Source organism: Lissotriton vulgaris, chromosome 2_2 (genome assembly GCF_964263255.1).
Source record: "Lissotriton vulgaris chromosome 2_2, aLisVul1.2, whole genome shotgun sequence".
Taxonomy (NCBI): domain Eukaryota; kingdom Metazoa; phylum Chordata; class Amphibia; order Caudata; family Salamandridae; genus Lissotriton; species Lissotriton vulgaris.
The window spans coordinates 807,538-827,873 of record NC_141688.1 but is presented as its reverse complement, the minus strand read 5'-3'; the positions used below and the strand labels follow the sequence as shown (position 1 = coordinate 827,873).

Sequence of the window (20,336 nt, the reverse complement as noted above, 5' to 3'; positions counted from 1 at the left end):
CTGCTGTTACAATCAAGCCTACTCCTAAACAATTAAGCATGAGTAAAAATGAAGCGCCGCTAGAACACTTACTGTAATAAAATACAACTGTACGTTGATGAGTGATCACACTGTTAAATACATTCAGTTAAGGAACTGTTCATATGCAGACACGGATATATGAGTCTTCTGGAATCACATGTGTCGAAGCCCGGGCCAGCTGTAGCGCTGGTGGCGCCCGGTGAAACCATCATTTTTGGCGTCCTAATACCCCATGACCATCTCCTCTGATTCTCTCACTACCTCCGGGAAAAAGTGGCCCTCATTTCTCCAACCATAAGTTATTACTAAGCACGTCAGCCTTTCCTGAGGTCAGCACCCCTTCCACAGGTCAGTGCACAGTGCGGCCGCACGACTCGCACTGCCCTGAAGCAAGCCCTGGGCCAGCCATACCGTGAAGCTTAGAAGATTATCTGTATAGTCTGAATGGTTCGTTTGAATGGTTCAGTTGCACTGTCAGAGCAGCCAGTCCATTTTCTTGGCAATATTAACTGAGTTCTGGATTCCGATTGGAGGGAGCACTACCATCCACAAGTCTAGTACAAGTCTAGTACGCCTGTCACCCTGCTAGCCTTAGTTTTATTGCAACATTTCAAGCCGAGCCCTGCAGACTCAGTTGCCGTACTATATTGTCCTTGTCAGTTCTTCAGAACAATCAGAATCATATAGGTTCCAGCTTCTTCTAGTTGACTACTAAATTGTTCTAGGCATTTGAAAGGATTTTGGTTTGCCAGCTTTCTGTACTTCAAAGCGGATACCTTCAGTAATGTAATTGATTTCCGTTCAAGCCATGTGATGTACCTAGTCTCACAACCTCCACCAATTTGTTCACAATTCAGTTTCAGCTTTTCAAATTGTAACACTACTTGTATTGGTACTAGCAACATCGGTTCTGTGAAAGGTCACTACATGAAAATGAGATCAGTTGCTTCATTTGGCACACCAGCCCCTCAGTGTGAAATCCAGGCTCACACAAATTAAAACCCAAGAGAAGATTGATGTCCTTGATAAATTGCTGGAAAAGGGGAGCTTGCGAGCTTTGGGCGCTGTTTGTGAACAGCGCAAACAAAAGCCTGGAAGGAGTGTTTCAGAAAGTTCCTTCAAATGTTCAGCTAACTTGAAGAGAGGGAGAGAGAAAGAGAGAGAGAGAGAGGGAGGATGTGTACATATGTATCTGATAGCAAGGCTGTCAGAAGACAGTACTTGGTGCCGCCATCTTGAAGTGGTAGTGTTTATTATATATCTTGCTGAACCTTTTTAAATGATTCAGAAAAGGGGGTGGTGATGAACAGAGTGTCTGAATTAAGCAGACCACTCTTACCCAGTCCAAAGATCAGGGCTTGATCCATCACCGTTATTTATCTCACTGCACCATCCCAGCTCAGAACCTCTATATGCAAATCAGTCTGTCCCTGGCCCAGTGCATCATGGGAACAGGGCAGACTAAACTACCAAGCCAATTCTTCACCAGAAAGGAGACAAGCTACCGGGGACCGGTTTCTGGCATTTCAGCCGTCTTCGGCCCGGCTTGCTTGAATCCTGATGGTGCAGTGAGAAAGGGACTCATGTCTGAGTATACCCTGCCACACTTATAGTGGCCAAAAACGATTCAGAAAAGGGGGTGGTGATGAACAGAGTGTCTGAATTAAGCAGACCACTCTTACCCAGTCCAAAGATCAGGGCTTGATCCATCACCGTTATTTATCTCACTGCACCATCCCAGCTCAGAACCTGGCTATATGCAAATCAGTCTGTCCCTGGCCCAGTGCATCATGGGAACAGGGCAGACTAAACTACCAAGCCAATTCTTCACCAGAAAGGAGACAAGCTACCGGGGACCGGTTTCTGGCATTTCAGCCGTCTTCGGCCCGGCTTGCTTGAATCCTGATGGTGCAGTGAGAAAGGGACTCATGTCTGAGTATACCCTGCCACACCTATAGTGGCCAAAAACGATTCAGAAAAGGGGGTGGTGATGAACAGAGTGTCTGAATTAAGCAGACCACTCTTACCCAGTCCAAAGATCAGGGCTTGATCCATCACCGTTATTTATCTCACTGCACCATCTCAGATCAGAACCTGGCTATATGCAAATCAGTCTGTCCCTGGCCCAGTGCATCATGGGAACAGGGCAAACTAAACTACCAAGCCAATTCTTCACCAGAAAGGAGACAAGCTACCGGGGACCGGTTTCTGGCATTTCAGCCATCTTCGGCCCGGCTTGCTTGAATCCTGATGGTGCAGTGAGAAAGGGACTCATGTCTGAGTATACCCTGCCACACCTATAGTGGCCAAAAACGATTCAGAAAAGGGGGTGGTGATGAACAGAGTGTCTGAATTAAGCAGACCACTCTTACCCAGTCCAAAGATCAGGGCTTGATCCATCACCGTTATTTATCTCACTGCACCATCCCAGCTCAGAACCTGGCTATATGCAAGTCAGTCTGTCCCTGGCCCAGTGCATCATGGGAACAGGGCAGACTAAACTACCAAGTCAATTCTTCACCGGAAAGGAGACAAGCTACCGGGGACCGGTTTCTGGCATTTCAGCCGTCTTCGGCCCGGCTTGCTTGAATCCTGATGGTGCAGTGAGAAAGGGACTCATGTCTGAGTATACCCTGCCACACCTATAGTGGCCAAAATTGATTCAGAAAAGGGGGTGGTGATGAACAGAGTGTCTGAATTAAGCAGACCACTCTTACCCAGTCCAAAGATCAGGGTTTGATCCATCACCGTTATTTATCTCACTGCACCATCCCAGCTCAGAACCTGGCTATATGCAAATCAGTCTGTCACTGGCCCAGTGCATCATGGGAACAGGGCAGACTAAACTACCAAGCCAATTCTTCACCAGAAAGGAGACAAGCTACCGGGGACCGGTTTCTGGCATTTCAGCCGTCTTCGGCCCGGCTTGCTTGAATCCTGATGGTGCAGTGAGAAAGGGACTCATGTCTGAGTATACCCTGCCACACCTATAGTGGCCAAAAACGATTCAGAAAAGGGGGTGGTGATGAACAGAGTGTCTGAATTAAGCAGACCACTCTTACCCAGTCCAAAGATCAGGGCTTGATCCATCACCGTTATTTATCTCACTGCACCATCCCAGCTCAGAACCTGGCTATATGCAAATCAGTCTGTCCCTGGCCCAGTGCATCATGGGAACAGGGCAGACTAAACTACCAAGCCAATTCTTCACCAGAAAGGAGACAAGCTACCGGGGACCGGTTTCTGGCATTTCAGCCGTCTTCGGCCCGGCTTGCTTGAATCCTGATGGTGCAGTGAGAAAGGGACTCATGTCTGAGTATACCCTGCCACACCTATAGTGGCCAAAAACGATTCAGAAAAGGGGGTGTTGATGAACAGAGTGTCTGAATTAAACAGACCACTCTTACCCAGTCCAAAGATCAGGGCTTGATCCATCACCGTTATTTATCTCACTGCACCATCCCAGCTCAGAACCTGGCTATATGCAAATCAGTATGTCCCTGGCACAGTGCATCATGGGAACAGGGCAGACTAAAGTACCAAGCCAATTCTTTACCAGAAAGGAGACAAGCTACCGGGGACCGGTTTCTGGCATTTTAACCGTCTTCGGCCCGGCTTGCTTGAATCCTGATGGTGCAGTGAGAAAGGGACTCATGTCTGAGTATACCCTGACACACCTATAGTGGCCAAAAACGATTCAGAAAAGGGGGTGGTGATGAACAGAGTGTCTGAATTAAGCAGACCACTCTTACCCAGTCCAAAGATCAGGGCTTGATCCATCACCGTTATTTATCTCACTGCACCATCCCAGCTCAGAACCTGGCTATATGCAAATCAGTCTGTCCCTGGCCCAGTGCATCATGGGAACAGGGCAGACTAAACTACCAAGCCAATTCTTCACCAGAAAGGAGACAAGCTACCGGGGACCGGTTTCTGGCATCTCAGCCGTCTTCGGCCCGGCTTGCTTGAATCCTGATGGTGCAGTGAGAAAGGGACTCATGTCTGAGTATACCCTGCCACACCTATAGTGGCCAAAAACGATTCAGAAAAGGGGGTGGTGATGAACAGAGTGTCTGAATTAAGCAGACCACTCTTACCCAGTCCAAAGATCAGGGCTTGATCCATCACCGTTATTTATCTCACTGCACCATCCCAGCTCAGAACCTGGCTATATGCAAATCAGTCTGTCCCTGGCCCAGTGCATCATGGGAACAGGGCAGACTAAACTACCAAGCCAATTCTTCACCAGAAAGGAGACAAGCTACCGGGGACCGGTTTCTGGCATTTCAGCCGTCTTCGGCCCGGCTTGCTTGAATCCTGATGGTGCAGTGAGAAAGGGACTCATGTCTGAGTATACCCTGCCACACCTATAGTGGCCAAAAACGATTCAGAAAAGGGGGTGGTGATGAACAGAGTGTCTGAATTAAGCAGACCACTCTTACCCAGTCCAAAGATCAGGGCTTGATCCATCACCGTTATTTATCTCACTGCGCCATCCCAGCTCAGAACCTGGCTAAATGCAAATCAGTCTGTCCCTGGCCCAGTGCATCATGGGAACAGGGCAGACTAAACTACCAAGCCAATTCTTCACCAGAAAGGAGGCAAGCTAGCGGGGACCGGTTTCTAGCATTTCAGCCGTCTTCGGCCCGGCTTGCTTGAATCCTGATGGTGCAGTGAGAAAGGGACTCATGTCTGAGTATACCCTGCCACACCTATAGTGGCCAAAAACGATTCAGAAAAGGGGGTGGTGATGAACAGAGTGGCTGAATGAAGCAGACCACTCTTACCCAGTCCAAAGATCAGGGCTTGATCCATCACCGTTATTTATCTCACTGCACCATCCCAGCTCAGAACCTGGCTATATGCAAATCAGTCTCTCCCTGGCCCAGTGCATCATGGGAACAGGGCAGACTAAACTACCAAGCCAATTCTTCACCAGAAAGGAGACAAGCTACCCGGGACCGGTTTCTGGCATTTCAGCCGTCTTCGGCCCGGCTTGCTTGAATCCTGATGGTGCAGTGAGAAAGGGACTCATGTCTGAGTATACCCTGCCACACCTATAGTGGCCAAAAACGATTCAGAAAAGGGGGTGGTGATGAACAGAGTGGCTGAATGAAGCAGACCACTCTTACCCAGTCCAAAGATCAGGGCTTGATCCATCACCGTTATTTATCTCACTGCACCATCCCAGCTCAGAACCTGGCTATATGCAAATCAGTCTGTCCCTGGCCCAGTGCATCATGGGAACAGGGCAGACTAAACTACCAAGCCAATTCTTCCCCAGAAAGGAGACAAGCTACCGGGGACCGGTTTCTGGCATTTCAGCCGTCTTCGGCCCGGCTTGCTTGAATCCTGATGGTGCAGTGAGAAAGGGACTCATGTCTGAGTATACCCTGCCACACCTATAGTGGCCAAAAACGATTCAGAAAAGGGGGTGGTGATGAAAAGAGTGTCTGAATTAAGCAGACCACTCTTACCCAGTCCAAAGATCAGGGTTTGATCCATCACCGTTATTCATCTCACTGCACCATCCCAGCTCAGAACCTGGCTATATGCAAATCAGTCTGTCCCTGGCCCAGTGCATCATGGGAACAGGGCAGACTAAACTACCAAGCCAATTCTTCACCAGAAAGGAGACAAGCTACCGGGGACCGGTTTCTGGCATTTCAGCCGTCTTCGGCCCGGCTTGCTTGAATCCTGATGGTGCAGTGAGAAAGGGACTCATGTCTGAGTATACCCTGCCACACCTATAGAGGCCAAAAACGATTCAGAAAAGGGGGTGGTGATGAACAGAGTGTCTGAATTAAGCAGACCACTCTTACCCAGTCCAAAGATCAGGGCTTGATCCATCACCGTTATTTATCTCACTGCACCATCCCAGCTCAGAACCTGGCTATATGCAAATCAGTCTGTCCCTGGCCCAGTGCATCATGGGAACAGGGCAGACTAAACTACCAAGCCAATTCTTCACCAGAAAGGAGACAAGCTACCGGGGACCGGTTTCTGGCATTTCAGCCGTCTTCGGCCCGGCTTGCTTGAATCCTGATGGTGCAGTGAGAAAGGGACTCATGTCTGAGTATACCCTGACACACCTATAGTGGCCAAAAACGATTCAGAAAAGGGGGTGGTGATGAACAGAGTGTCTGAATTAAGCAGACCACTCTTACCCAGTCCAAAGATCAGGGCTTGATCCATCAAAGTTATTTATCTCACTGCACCATCCCAGCTCAGAACCTGGCTATATGCAAATCAGTCTGTCCCTGGCCCAGTGCATCATGGGAACAGGGCAGACTAAACTACCAAGCCAATTCTTCACCAGAAAGGAGACAAGCTACCGGGGACCGGTTTCTGGCATTTCAGCCGTCTTCGGCCCGGCTCGCTTGAATCCTGATGGTGCAGTGAGAAAGGGACTCATGTCTGAGTATACCCTGCCACACCTATAGTGGCCAAAAACGATTCAGAAAAGGGGGTGGTGATGAACAGAGTGGCTGAATGAAGCAGACCACTCTTACCCAGTCCAAAGATCAGGGCTTGATCCATCACTGTTATTTATCTCACTGCACCATCCCAGCTCAGAACCTGGCTATATGTAAATCAGTCTGTCCCTGGCCCAGTGCATCATGGGAACAGGGCAGACTAAACTACCAAGCCAATTCTTCACCAGAAAGGAGACAAGCTACCGGGGACCGGTTTCTGGCATTTCAGCCGTCTTCGGCCCGGCTTGCTTGAATCCTGATGGTGCAGTGAGAAAGGGACTCATGTCTGAGTGTACCCTGCCACACCTATAGTGGCCAAAAACGATTCAGAAAAGGGGGTGGTGATGAACAGAGTGGCTGAATGAAGCAGACCACTCTTACCCAGTCCAAAGATCAGGGCTTGATCCATCACCATTATTTATCTCACTGCACCATCCCAGCTCAGAACCTGGCTATATGCAAATCAGTCTGTCCCTGGCCCAGTGCATCATGGGAACAGGGCAGACTAAACTACCAAGCCAATTCTTCACCAGAAAGGAGACAAGCTACCGGGGACCGGTTTCTGGCATTTCAGCCGTCTTCGGCCCGGCTTGCTTGAATCCTGATGGTGCAGTGAGAAAGGGACTCATGTCTGAGTATACCCTGCCACACCTATAGTGGCCAAAAACGATTCAGAAAAGGGGGTGGTGATGAACAGAGTGTCTGAATTAAGCAGACCACTCTTGCCCAGTCCAAAGATCAGGGCTTGATCCATCACCATTATTTATCTCACTGCACCATCCCAGCTCAGAACCTGGCTATATGCAAATCAGTCTGTCCCTGGCCCAGTGCATCATGGGAACAGGGCAGACTAAACTACCAAGCCAATTCTTCACCAGAAAGGAGACAAGCTACCGGGGACCGGTTTCTGGCATTTCAGCCGTCTTCGGCCCGGCTTGCTTGAATCCTGATGGTGCAGTGAGAAAGGGACTCATGTCTGAGTATACCCTGCCACACCTATAGTGGCCAAAAACGATTCAGAAAAGGGGGTGGTGATGAACAGAGTGTCTGAATTAAGCAGACCACTCTTACCCAGTCCAAAGATCAGGGCTTGATCCATCACCGTTATTTATCTCACTGCACCATCTCAGATCAGAACCTGGCTATATGCAAATCAGTCTGTCCCTGGCCCAGTGCATCATGGGAACAGGGCAGACTAAACTACCAAGCCAATTCTTCACCAGAAAGGATACAAGCTACCGGGGACCGGTTTCTGGCATTTCAGCCATCTTCGGCCCGGCTTGCTTGAATCCTGATGGTGCAGTGAGAAAGGGACTCATGTCTGAGTATACCCTGCCACACCTATAGTGGCCAAAAACGATTCAGAAAAGGGGGTGGTAATGAACAGAGTGTCTGAATTAAGCAGACCACTCTTACCCAGTCCAAAGATCAGGGCTTGATCCATCACCGTTATTTATCTCACTGCACCATCCCAGCTCAGAACCTGGCTATATGCAAGTCAGTCTGTCCCTGGCCCAGTGCATCATGGGAACAGGGCAGACTAAACTACCAAGCCAATTCTTCACCGGAAAGGAGACAAGCTACCGGGGACCGGTTTCTGGCATTTCAGCCGTCTTCGGCCCGGCTTGCTTGAATCCTGATGGTGCAGTGAGAAAGGGACTCATGTCTGAGTATACCCTGCCACACCTATAGTGGCCAAAAACGATTCAGAAAAGGGGGTGGTGATGAACAGAGTGTCTGAATTAAGCAGACCACTCTTACCCAGTCCAAAGATCAGGGCTTGATCCATCACCGTTATTTATCTCACTGCACCATCCCAGCTCAGAACCTGGCTATATGCAAATCAGTCTGTCCCTGGCCCAGTGCATCATGGGAACAGGGCAGACTAAACTACCAAGCCAATTCTTCACCAGAAAGGAGACAAGCTACCGGGGACCGGTTTCTGAGATTTCAGCCGTCTTCGGCCCGGCTTGCTTGAATCCTGATGGTGCAGTGAGAAAGGGACTCATGTCTGAGTATACCCTGCCACACCTATAGTGGCCAAAAACGATTCAGAAAAGGGGGTGGTGATGAACAGAGTGGCTGAATGAAGCAGACCACTCTTACCCAGTCCAAAGATCAGGGCTTGATCCATCACCGTTATTTATCTCACTGCACCATCCCAGCTCAGAACCTGGCTATATGCAAATCAGTCTGTCCCTGGCCCAGTGCATCATGGGAACAGGGCAGACTAAACTACCAAGCCAATTCTTCCCCAGAAAGGAGACAAGCTACCGGGGACCGGTTTCTGGCATTTCAGCCGTCTTCGGCCCGGCTTGCTTGAATCCTGATGGTGCAGTGAGAAAGGGACTCATGTCTGAGTATACCCTGCCACACCTATAGTGGCCAAAAACGATTCAGAAAAGGGGGTGGTGATGAAAAGAGTGTCTGAATTAAGCAGACCACTCTTACCCAGTCCAAAGATCAGGGTTTGATCCATCACCGTTATTCATCTCACTGCACCATCCCAGCTCAGAACCTGGCTATATGCAAATCAGTCTGTCCCTGGCCCAGTGCATCATGGGAACAGGGCAGACTAAACTACCAAGCCAATTCTTCACCAGAAAGGAGACAAGCTACCGGGGACCGGTTTCTGGCATTTCAGCCGTCTTCGGCCCGGCTTGCTTGAATCCTGATGGTGCAGTGAGAAAGGGACTCATGTCTGAGTATACCCTGCCACACCTATAGAGGCCAAAAACGATTCAGAAAAGGGGGTGGTGATGAACAGAGTGTCTGAATTAAGCAGACCACTCTTACCCAGTCCAAAGATCAGGGCTTGATCCATCACCGTTATTTATCTCACTGCACCATCCCAGCTCAGAACCTGGCTATATGCAAATCAGTCTGTCCCTGGCCCAGTGCATCATGGGAACAGGGCAGACTAAACTACCAAGCCAATTCTTCACCAGAAAGGAGACAAGCTACCGGGGACCGGTTTCTGGCATTTCAGCCGTCTTCGGCCCGGCTTGCTTGAATCCTGATGGTGCAGTGAGAAAGGGACTCATGTCTGAGTATACCCTGACACACCTATAGTGGCCAAAAACGATTCAGAAAAGGGGGTGGTGATGAACAGAGTGTCTGAATTAAGCAGACCACTCTTACCCAGTCCAAAGATCAGGGCTTGATCCATCAAAGTTATTTATCTCACTGCACCATCCCAGCTCAGAACCTGGCTATATGCAAATCAGTCTGTCCCTGGCCCAGTGCATCATGGGAACAGGGCAGACTAAACTACCAAGCCAATTCTTCACCAGAAAGGAGACAAGCTACCGGGGACCGGTTTCTGGCATTTCAGCCGTCTTCGGCCCGGCTCGCTTGAATCCTGATGGTGCAGTGAGAAAGGGACTCATGTCTGAGTATACCCTGCCACACCTATAGTGGCCAAAAACGATTCGGAAAAGGGGGTGGTGATGAACAGAGTGGCTGAATGAAGCAGACCACTCTTACCCAGTCCAAAGATCAGGGCTTGATCCATCACTGTTATTTATCTCACTGCACCATCCCAGCTCAGAACCTGGCTATATGTAAATCAGTCTGTCCCTGGCCCAGTGCATCATGGGAACAGGGCAGACTAAACTACCAAGCCAATTCTTCACCAGAAAGGAGACAAGCTACCGGGGACCGGTTTCTGGCATTTCAGCCGTCTTCGGCCCGGCTTGCTTGAATCCTGATGGTGCAGTGAGAAAGGGACTCATGTCTGAGTGTACCCTGCCACACCTATAGTGGCCAAAAACGATTCAGAAAAGGGGGTGGTGATGAACAGAGTGGCTGAATGAAGCAGACCACTCTTACCCAGTCCAAAGATCAGGGCTTGATCCATCACCATTATTTATCTCACTGCACCATCCCAGCTCAGAACCTGGCTATATGCAAATCAGTCTGTCCCTGGCCCAGTGCATCATGGGAACAGGGCAGACTAAACTACCAAGCCAATTCTTCACCAGAAAGGAGACAAGCTACCGGGGACCGGTTTCTGGCATTTCAGCCGTCTTCGGCCCGGCTTGCTTGAATCCTGATGGTGCAGTGAGAAAGGGACTCATGTCTGAGTATACCCTGCCACACCTATAGTGGCCAAAAACGATTCAGAAAAGGGGGTGGTGATGAACAGAGTGTCTGAATTAAGCAGACCACTCTTGCCCAGTCCAAAGATCAGGGCTTGATCCATCACCATTATTTATCTCACTGCACCATCCCAGCTCAGAACCTGGCTATATGCAAATCAGTCTGTCCCTGGCCCAGTGCATCATGGGAACAGGGCAGACTAAACTACCAAGCCAATTCTTCACCAGAAAGGAGACAAGCTACCGGGGACCGGTTTCTGGCATTTCAGCCGTCTTCGGCCCGGCTTGCTTGAATCCTGATGGTGCAGTGAGAAAGGGACTCATGTCTGAGTATACCCTGCCACACCTATAGTGGCCAAAAACGATTCAGAAAAGGGGGTGGTGATGAACAGAGTGTCTGAATTAAGCAGACCACTCTTACCCAGTCCAAAGATCAGGGCTTGATCCATCACCGTTATTTATCTCACTGCACCATCTCAGATCAGAACCTGGCTATATGCAAATCAGTCTGTCCCTGGCCCAGTGCATCATGGGAACAGGGCAGACTAAACTACCAAGCCAATTCTTCACCAGAAAGGATACAAGCTACCGGGGACCGGTTTCTGGCATTTCAGCCATCTTCGGCCCGGCTTGCTTGAATCCTGATGGTGCAGTGAGAAAGGGACTCATGTCTGAGTATACCCTGCCACACCTATAGTGGCCAAAAACGATTCAGAAAAGGGGGTGGTAATGAACAGAGTGTCTGAATTAAGCAGACCACTCTTACCCAGTCCAAAGATCAGGGCTTGATCCATCACCGTTATTTATCTCACTGCACCATCCCAGCTCAGAACCTGGCTATATGCAAGTCAGTCTGTCCCTGGCCCAGTGCATCATGGGAACAGGGCAGACTAAACTACCAAGCCAATTCTTCACCGGAAAGGAGACAAGCTACCGGGGACCGGTTTCTGGCATTTCAGCCGTCTTCGGCCCGGCTTGCTTGAATCCTGATGGTGCAGTGAGAAAGGGACTCATGTCTGAGTATACCCTGCCACACCTATAGTGGCCAAAAACGATTCAGAAAAGGGGGTGGTGATGAACAGAGTGTCTGAATTAAGCAGACCACTCTTACCCAGTCCAAAGATCAGGGCTTGATCCATCACCGTTATTTATCTCACTGCACCATCCCAGCTCAGAACCTGGCTATATGCAAATCAGTCTGTCCCTGGCCCAGTGCATCATGGGAACAGGGCAGACTAAACTACCAAGCCAATTCTTCACCAGAAAGGAGACAAGCTACCGGGGACCGGTTTCTGAGATTTCAGCCGTCTTCGGCCCGGCTTGCTTGAATCCTGATGGTGCAGTGAGAAAGGGACTCATGTCTGAGTATACCCTGCCACACCTATAGTGGCCAAAAACGATTCAGAAAAGGGGGTGTTGATGAACAGAGTGTCTGAATTAAACAGACCACTCTTACCCAGTCCAAAGATCAGGGCTTGATCCATCACCGTTATTTATCTCACTGCACCATCCCAGCTCAGAACCTGGCTATATGCAAATCAGTATGTCCCTGGCACAGTGCATCATGGGAACAGGGCAGACTAAAGTACCAAGCCAATTCTTTACCAGAAAGGAGACAAGCTACCGGGGACCGGTTTCTGGCATTTTAACCGTCTTCGGCCCGGCTTGCTTGAATCCTGATGGTGCAGTGAGAAAGGGACTCATGTCTGAGTATACCCTGACACACCTATAGTGGCCAAAAACGATTCAGAAAAGGGGGTGGTGATGAACAGAGTGTCTGAATTAAGCAGACCACTCTTACCCAGTCCAAAGATCAGGGCTTGATCCATCACCGTTATTTATCTCACTGCACTATCCCAGCTCAGAACCTGGCTATATGCAAATCAGTCTGTCCCTGGCCCAGTGCATCATGGGAACAGGGCAGACTAAACTACCAAGCCAATTCTTCACCAGAAAGGAGACAAGCTACCGGGGACCGGTTTCTGGCATTTCAGCCGTCTTCGGCCCGGCTTGCTTGAATCCTGATGGTGCAGTGAGAAAGGGACTCATGTCTGAGTATACCCTGACACACCTATAGTGGCCAAAAACGATTCAGAAAAGGGGGTGGTGATGAACAGAGTGTCTGAATTAAGCAGACCACTCTTACCCAGTCCAAAGATCAGGGCTTGATCCATCAAAGTTATTTATCTCACTGCACCATCCCAGCTCAGAACCTGGCTATATGCAAATCAGTCTGTCCCTGGCCCAGTGCATCATGGGAACAGGGCAGACTAAACTACCAAGCCAATTCTTCACCAGAAAGGAGACAAGCTACCGGGGACCGGTTTCTGGCATTTCAGCCGTCTTCGGCCCGGCTTGCTTGAATCCTGATGGTGCAGTGAGAAAGGGACTCATGTCTGAGTATACCCTGCCACACCTATAGTGGCCAAAAACGATTCAGAAAAGGGGGTGGTGATGAACAGAGTGTCTGAATTAAGCAGACCACTCTTACCCAGTCCAAAGATCAGGGCTTGATCCATCACCGTTATTTATCTCACTGCACCATCCCAGCTCAGAACCTGGCTATATGCAAATCAGTCTGTCCCTGGCCCAGTGCATCATGGGAACAGGGCAGACTAAACTACCAAGCCAATTCTTCACCAGAAAGGAGGCAAGCTAGCGGGGACCGGTTTCTAGCATTTCAGCCGTCTTCGGCCCGGCTTGCTTGAATCCTGATGGTGCAGTGAGAAAGGGACTCATGTCTGAGTATACCCTGCCACACCTATAGTGGCCAAAAACGATTCAGAAAAGGGGGTGGTGATGAACAGAGTGGCTGAATGAAGCAGACCACTCTTACCCAGTCCAAAGATCAGGGCTTGATCCATCACCGTTATTTATCTCACTGCACCATCCCAGCTCAGAACCTGGCTATATGCAAATCAGTCTCTCCCTGGCCCAGTGCATCATGGGAACAGGGCAGACTAAACTACCAAGCCAATTCTTCACCAGAAAGGAGACAAGCTACCGGGGACCGGTTTCTGGCATTTCAGCCGTCTTCGGCCCGGCTTGCTTGAATCCTGATGGTGCAGTGAGAAAGGGACTCATGTCTGAGTATACCCTGCCACACCTATAGTGGCCAAAAACGATTCAGAAAAGGGGGTGGTGATGAACAGAGTGGCTGAATGAAGCAGACCACTCTTACCCAGTCCAAAGATCAGGGCTTGATCCATCACCGTTATTTATCTCACTGCACCATCCCAGCTCAGAACCTGGCTATATGCAAATCAGTCTGTCCCTGGCCCAGTGCATCATGGGAACAGGGCAGACTAAACTACCAAGCCAATTCTTCCCCAGAAAGGAGACAAGCTACCGGGGACCGGTTTCTGGCATTTCAGCCGTCTTCGGCCCTGCTTGCTTGAATCCTGATGGTGCAGTGAGAAAGGGACTCATGTCTGAGTATACCCTGCCACACCTATAGTGGCCAAAAACGATTCAGAAAAGGGGGTGGTGATGAAAAGAGTGTCTGAATTAAGCAGACCACTCTTACCCAGTCCAAAGATCAGGGTTTGATCCATCACCGTTATTTATCTCACTGCACCATCCCAGCTCAGAACCTGGCTATATGCAAATCAGTCTGTCTCTGGCCCAGTGCATCATGGGAACAGGGCAGACTAAACTACCAAGCCAATTCTTCACCAGAAAGGAGACAAGCTACCGGGGACCGGTTTCTGGCATTTCAGCCGTCTTCGGCCCGGCTCGCTTGAATCCTGATGGTGCAGTGAGAAAGGGACTCATGTCTGAGTATACCCTGCCACACCTATAGTGGCCAAAAACGATTCAGAAAAGGGGGTGGTGATGAACAGAGTGTCTGAATTAAGCAGACCACTCTTACCCAGTCCAAAGATCAGGGCTTGATCCATCACCGTTATTTATCTCACTGCACCATCCCAGCTCAGAACCTGGCTATATGCAAATCAGTCTGTCCCTGGCCCAGTGCATCATGGGAACAGGGCAGACTAAACTACCAAGCCAATTCTTCACCAGAATGGAGACAAGCTACCGGGGACCGGTTTCTGGCATTTCAGCCGTCTTCGGCCCGGCTTGCTTGAATCCTGATGGTGCAGTGAGAAAGGGACTCATGTCTGAGTGTACCCTGCCACACCTATAGTGGCCAAAAACGATTCAGAAAAGGGGGTGGTGATGAACAGAGTGGCTGAATGAAGCAGACCACTCTTACCCAGTCCAAAGATCAGGGCTTGATCCATCACCGTTATTTATCTCACTGCACCATCCCAGCTCAGAACCTGGCTATATGCAAATCAGTCTGTCCCTGGCCCAGTGCATCATGGGAACAGGGCAGACTAAACTACCAAGCCAATTCTTCACCAGAAAGGAGACAAGCTACCGGGGACCGGTTTCTGGCATTTCAGCCGTCTTCGGCCCGGCTTGCTTGAATCCTGATGGTGCAGTGAGAAAGGGACTCATGTCTGAGTATACCCTGCCACACCTATAGTGGCCAAAAACGATTCAGAAAAGGGGGTGGTGATGAACAGAGTGTCTGAATTAAGCAGACCATTCTTGCCCAGTCCAAAGATCAGGGCTTGATCCATCACCATTATTTATCTCCCTGCACCATCCCAGCTCAGAACCTGGCTATATGCAAATCAGTCTGTCCCTGGCCCAGTGCATCATGGGAACAGGGCAGACTAAACTACCAAGCCAATTCTTCACCAGAAAGGAGACAAGCTACCGGGGACCGGTTTCTGGCATTTCAGCCGTCTTCGGCCCGGCTTGCTTGAATCCTGATGGTGCAGTGAGAAAGGGACTCATGTCTGAGTATACCCTGCCACACCTATAGTGGCCAAAAACGATTCAGAAAAGGGGGTGGTGATGAACAGAGTGTCTGAATTAAGCAGACCACTCTTACCCAGTCCAAAGATCAGGGCTTGATCCATCACCGTTATTTATCTTACTGCACCATCCCAGCTCAGCTCAGTTTCATCACCACCCCCTTTTCTGAATCGTTTTTGTCCACCATAAGCGTTGAAGGGTATACTCAGATGTGAGTCCCTTGCTCATTGCACCATCAGGATTCAAGCAAGCCGGGCCGAAGACGGCTGAAATGCCAGAAACCGGTCCCCGGTAGCTTGTATCCTTCCCAGTATAAGAATTGGCTTGGTAGTTTGGTCTGCCCTGTTCCCATGATGCACTGGGCCAGGGACAGACTAATTTGCATATAGCCAGGTTCTGAGCTGGGATGGTGCTGTGAGCTAAAAAACGGTGATGGATCAAGCCCTGATCAGTGGACTGGGTAAGAGTGGCCTGCTTAATTCAGACACTCTGTTCATCACCACCCCCTTTTCTGAATCGAACCTTTTTAAATGACAGTGGAAATGTTCATCTCCATATCAGATGCTAATAAATACGGCCCTCTCCAAATAAGACAAGAGTGTAAACAGCCTTTTGGTGACCTTGCTCAGTCATTTTTCTGTTTTCATGCCAATAAGTCTTTTGACTGGTGTGACTGTCCACCTTGGAAAGGTAATAAGATTTTATTTAACAGTGCTACCCACCTTCGATGCAGCGCTAACAGACATCTACACTTCTTGTAAGAAATACGCTACAATGCAGGCTAGCAGTAGTGAGGGAACATGCAAAGACACACAGATGCATTAACCTATAACTGCAGCACGTTTGTGGAGCCTCTGCCGTTCCTATATACACTAAGGTAGGGCGCAGACTGGGTGTAGTGTGCACACTGACCCTTACAGGGACAACCAAGGGAAAGCACCTTGTATTTATTTAAGGGGAGTGACTATATGCCAGAAGACCATGCCATTGAGCATGCTGCTGGAATGTTGCATACAATGAGTGGAACCCCCTATTGGCCCATTTAGTATGCAGTAGTCCAGCAGTGCCTGCTCTTCCACCATACACACACCTGCCCTTGCACTCCTGGCTCTCCTTGTATGTCATTTATAAGGCCCTTACGCTGCTGTTGCGTAACTTTTTGTGACGCTGCGGTGGCGTAAAAAAAGCACTACCCCACGCCTTATTTACATCACTTTGTAAACCACTGCACTACATTGTACCTGTGACAGGTATAATATATGCGTGGTGGGCATGCTGACGCAGAAAAGCCTCATAGAAGTGGCGCTGTGAAATACGCCACTTCTATGGAGTTAGTGCATCAGATTCTTAGACCTGCTTATAGCAGGCATTAGGGGTGACTCGAGCCATTCACATGGGGCGTTCCCCAATGTGAAATGACACATTTCTGGAGTTGTGTATGTTTTCAGACAAACTCCAGCAAAACGCCAATTTTGCGCCTACAGATACGTCAGGATTACTGATGTATCTCTAAATCATTGCGACATGGAGTGCTGTATTGTAAATATCAGCAATCTAACCCAAATGTATCCATAGAATAACAAAATGAATTGTTGATATTGGTCACATTGAATGGGAAAAGAAGAAGAAGCACACAGTAAAGTCTATTTATATGAAAAAATATATTGTATTTCATCAGTCAGTAGAGAATCAATTCACGGGGATACAACAAACAAATCAATGTAAGCAAAAAAGTCACGAAAGATGTGTGTGCAAATCAGCAAATCCGTTCATAACATAACATCAACTCCTTTCTATAACAGTGTATAACTAAGTCCATTTATGTACAAAAGTTACTCTTAAAGAAATGAATTGCTTTGGAGATGATGACAAGGTCGACGTTTCGGTCTTTGCTCACTGCAGATGACAGCAAGACTAACGTTGACGTGCCGTCTCAACGCGAGAACAATTGATACAGTCAACTTGTGACTCAAAGAGCTCTCCTCCATTTTTGCTGGATTGCTAACCTGAATAAATCGCTTTTGACTACAAGAATCTAACAGATTACTGTGGTGCTTTACATCCACTCATTATTCAATTGTCTTTAACAACATCAAAATTGCTAAGGGGCTTCCTCTGCAAAATACAATAGTCCTGATGATGGTCTTATAGACACCTGCATCAAAGACCGAAACGTCGACCTTGTCATCATCTCCAAAGCAATTCATTTCTTTAAGAGTAACTTTTGTACATCAATGGACTTAGGCGTGTGCAGGAAGAAGCCTTCCCGCACACGACGGTGGCGTGGAATCGAACGGCAGTGCTTCACTCAGCTACCAGGTCTACCGCGATCCCACTTCAGACCCTAAAGACGCCAATTGATGTCTACGACCCTAAATTATTCCCAATACAGGAGCACCATCGCGGGCATCCACTTCCCGATCAAGGCTCCACTACACTGAAACATTGGATCCCTCCTCTCTTCTGCACTGAACAGCACCGCTCCTACCAATACCAATCTGTCATGAAGATGATCCTAACTAACCAGGATCGAAACGTCGTCGACCCCCAGCTCATTAAATGGCGCAATTACCGCAAAGGCTCAAAAGAAAAGTTTCAAGAAATATAACTAAAGTGTATAATTGTATGAGTCACTCGCCTCTTTGATTCACTGTATATAGCCGCACTATTTGCACTTCACGCGCTGTCCTAGCTGGTTCTAATTGTCACTTGCGTCGCTTCACGTATGTCACCTTCACATACTTTGCACCAAGTATAATTGGGGTTGTTTTTTGTACAGTGCTGATACAACTGTCCTCTCCTAATATCTTTTTGAAAACATGATGCTGTAAGCACTTATATCAAATTATTGTGAGTCTCCTTATCGCTGTTCGTTTAATGCTTCTGCATACTATTGTAACTGTCTCCCATTAATACCAGTGGGGTCCCTGTTGATTATTACAATCACATTACATCCTGGCAGCAGGAGCGGCACCAGCATGAGTGGAAGGCGAGGGTGGGAGCCCACCTTGAAGAGGTGACCAGTCTCTCAATGGTTTCCAGAGAGGCCTGTGGAATGCGGTAGTGAAGGTTGAAAACTTGGGACTAAACCGCCCTACTCCTTTCTGTCAGTGCTAGATCTGGTCTGACTGAAATATCCGCTGAGTGAGTCATGTCCTAGCTGCGCTCAGTTATGCTATGCTTTCAAAGTATACCACTTCCACGGCACCCATCTTTTCTCTTCGGAAAACAACTATTGTGTTGTTCCCATCTCTAAAATCTTAATTTTAAATTACTAGTGCAATCATGTATCTACTGAAATGTAATGGATTTGAGAGGCAACTCATCCAAGCAGTGGCAAACCATGCAATACAGGAGCTGAAGTGGACCCACCCAAAACTAGCATTGATGAGATGAGGATTGTGAAAAAGATAAAGTTGTCTGTAACCATTTAGTTGTGTACCTGTTAAAAAAAAGACCTGCTCTTGCAAAATTGTTATCTGAAACCGAAGAATACTATACAATAATGTTTTGAAAGGAAAGGCCCATGTGACTTTGACAAGTGGCAAGCCGGAAACATGTCATTTTTAGTGACAAAGATAGATCATCCTTGCAAGCTTGTTTGCTTTTTGTCTTGATTAACACCGCAGAGAATGTCAAATACAGTCGATTTTATTGTATCATTCTGATCCAAACAATTTGCCATCGTGTGCAATTACAATATATTAGTTATTGATTATAGTAAGGCATTTTGGAACACGAGCTTCTCTTCATTAGGGAGAAAATATGCCTACGACCACCAGAATACACTGCGATGAGACTGTAAATATGGGTGGTATCAAATCATATACTTCAGACTGGATTAGTTAAGAACTTCACTAGTAGGCTGCTTCGAAGGCAGAGACATGATGACGTCCTACAAGTATCACCTTAGGACATCATGGACTGCTCGCTTCAGTAGGGCCGCACTGTGGGGTTACCCAAAGTAAGGCATGGAACATACATTCTGCTTTCTTTCTGCAGCTGTATGAAGAAGTCCGAAAAGGCCTGGAAGAGTGTGACGTAGACGCCGACGTAGATTTCTTCATTCAGAACAAAATGACTGGATCAGAGCGGCCTGGTAAGCCTGCGGTTGTAATTGTTTGTACAAAATACTGTGTTACTTGGGCTGCCGCATGGATGGTGTATGCTGCCAGCTGACCCAGTCTGGTGAAGATAACCTTCAGCCTCACCTGGCCCTCGAGCTAGCAGCACTTTAGTCTCTTAGATCCAGGTTTATGAGAGAGTGTGGTGGTGTAGAAACCAGGACAGGGAGAAGGGGGTTACCATGACATGGTGCAGATGTCAGCTTCGGAAGTCCTACAGACTTTATTTGGAACAACATGAAATGTTGGTACAACAGAATGCTGAGCCTTTGACACACAGGATTTCAGAGTGTCTCTAGATTTCACGATCAGTCTGCTTGGGTGATAAAATTAGGGCTGGGAACACCAGATTGTGGTTATATATTATGTAACCTCGTTGTATGACATTGTTGATGTGTAAATCTTCCCACACGTTTCCATTCTACTTTGCTGTCTAGTTCTAGCATTGCTTATACCCTGCCCGCTATGCTCTGCGTCAGTTGAAGTGAATGCCACTTACCTGCACCCCGCAGCCTGGCTCGCGCTGTGTGTGGGCTCATTGATAAATGAAGTGTAAGCGTCTCCCTACACCATGCTATGTCTCAAGGGCCCAACAAAGTATGTATGTGTGTCTATGTCTGTATGCATGCATGTGGTATTGCTGTAGCGTGAACCTACCTTCAGGGCAGCAGACGCTTCACGGGGTCAAAGATAAGCTTAACACCGATGAGTGATCGGCGAGGGATCTGGTTTGTGGAGGACTAATGCAGTGTGTTGTAGTCTCTTTTAAAGATGTCTTTCCTAAA

The 20,336-nt window shown here is 48.3% G+C and overlaps 1 protein-coding gene across 2 annotated transcripts in view; it reads left to right on the top strand.

The window, feature by feature from the left end:
* The window catches only part of PSTPIP1 (proline-serine-threonine phosphatase interacting protein 1), a 527,591-nt gene that overhangs the window by 421,658 nt on the left and 85,597 nt on the right, over positions 1 to 20,336 (top strand). For both annotated transcript variants that reach the window (XM_086959166.1, XM_086959165.1), the window contains exon 11: positions 19,430 to 19,526. In XM_086959166.1, the coding sequence (XP_086815292.1) occupies positions 19,430 to 19,526 (97 nt within the window). The remainder of the gene's footprint in view (positions 1 to 19,429; positions 19,527 to 20,336) is intronic.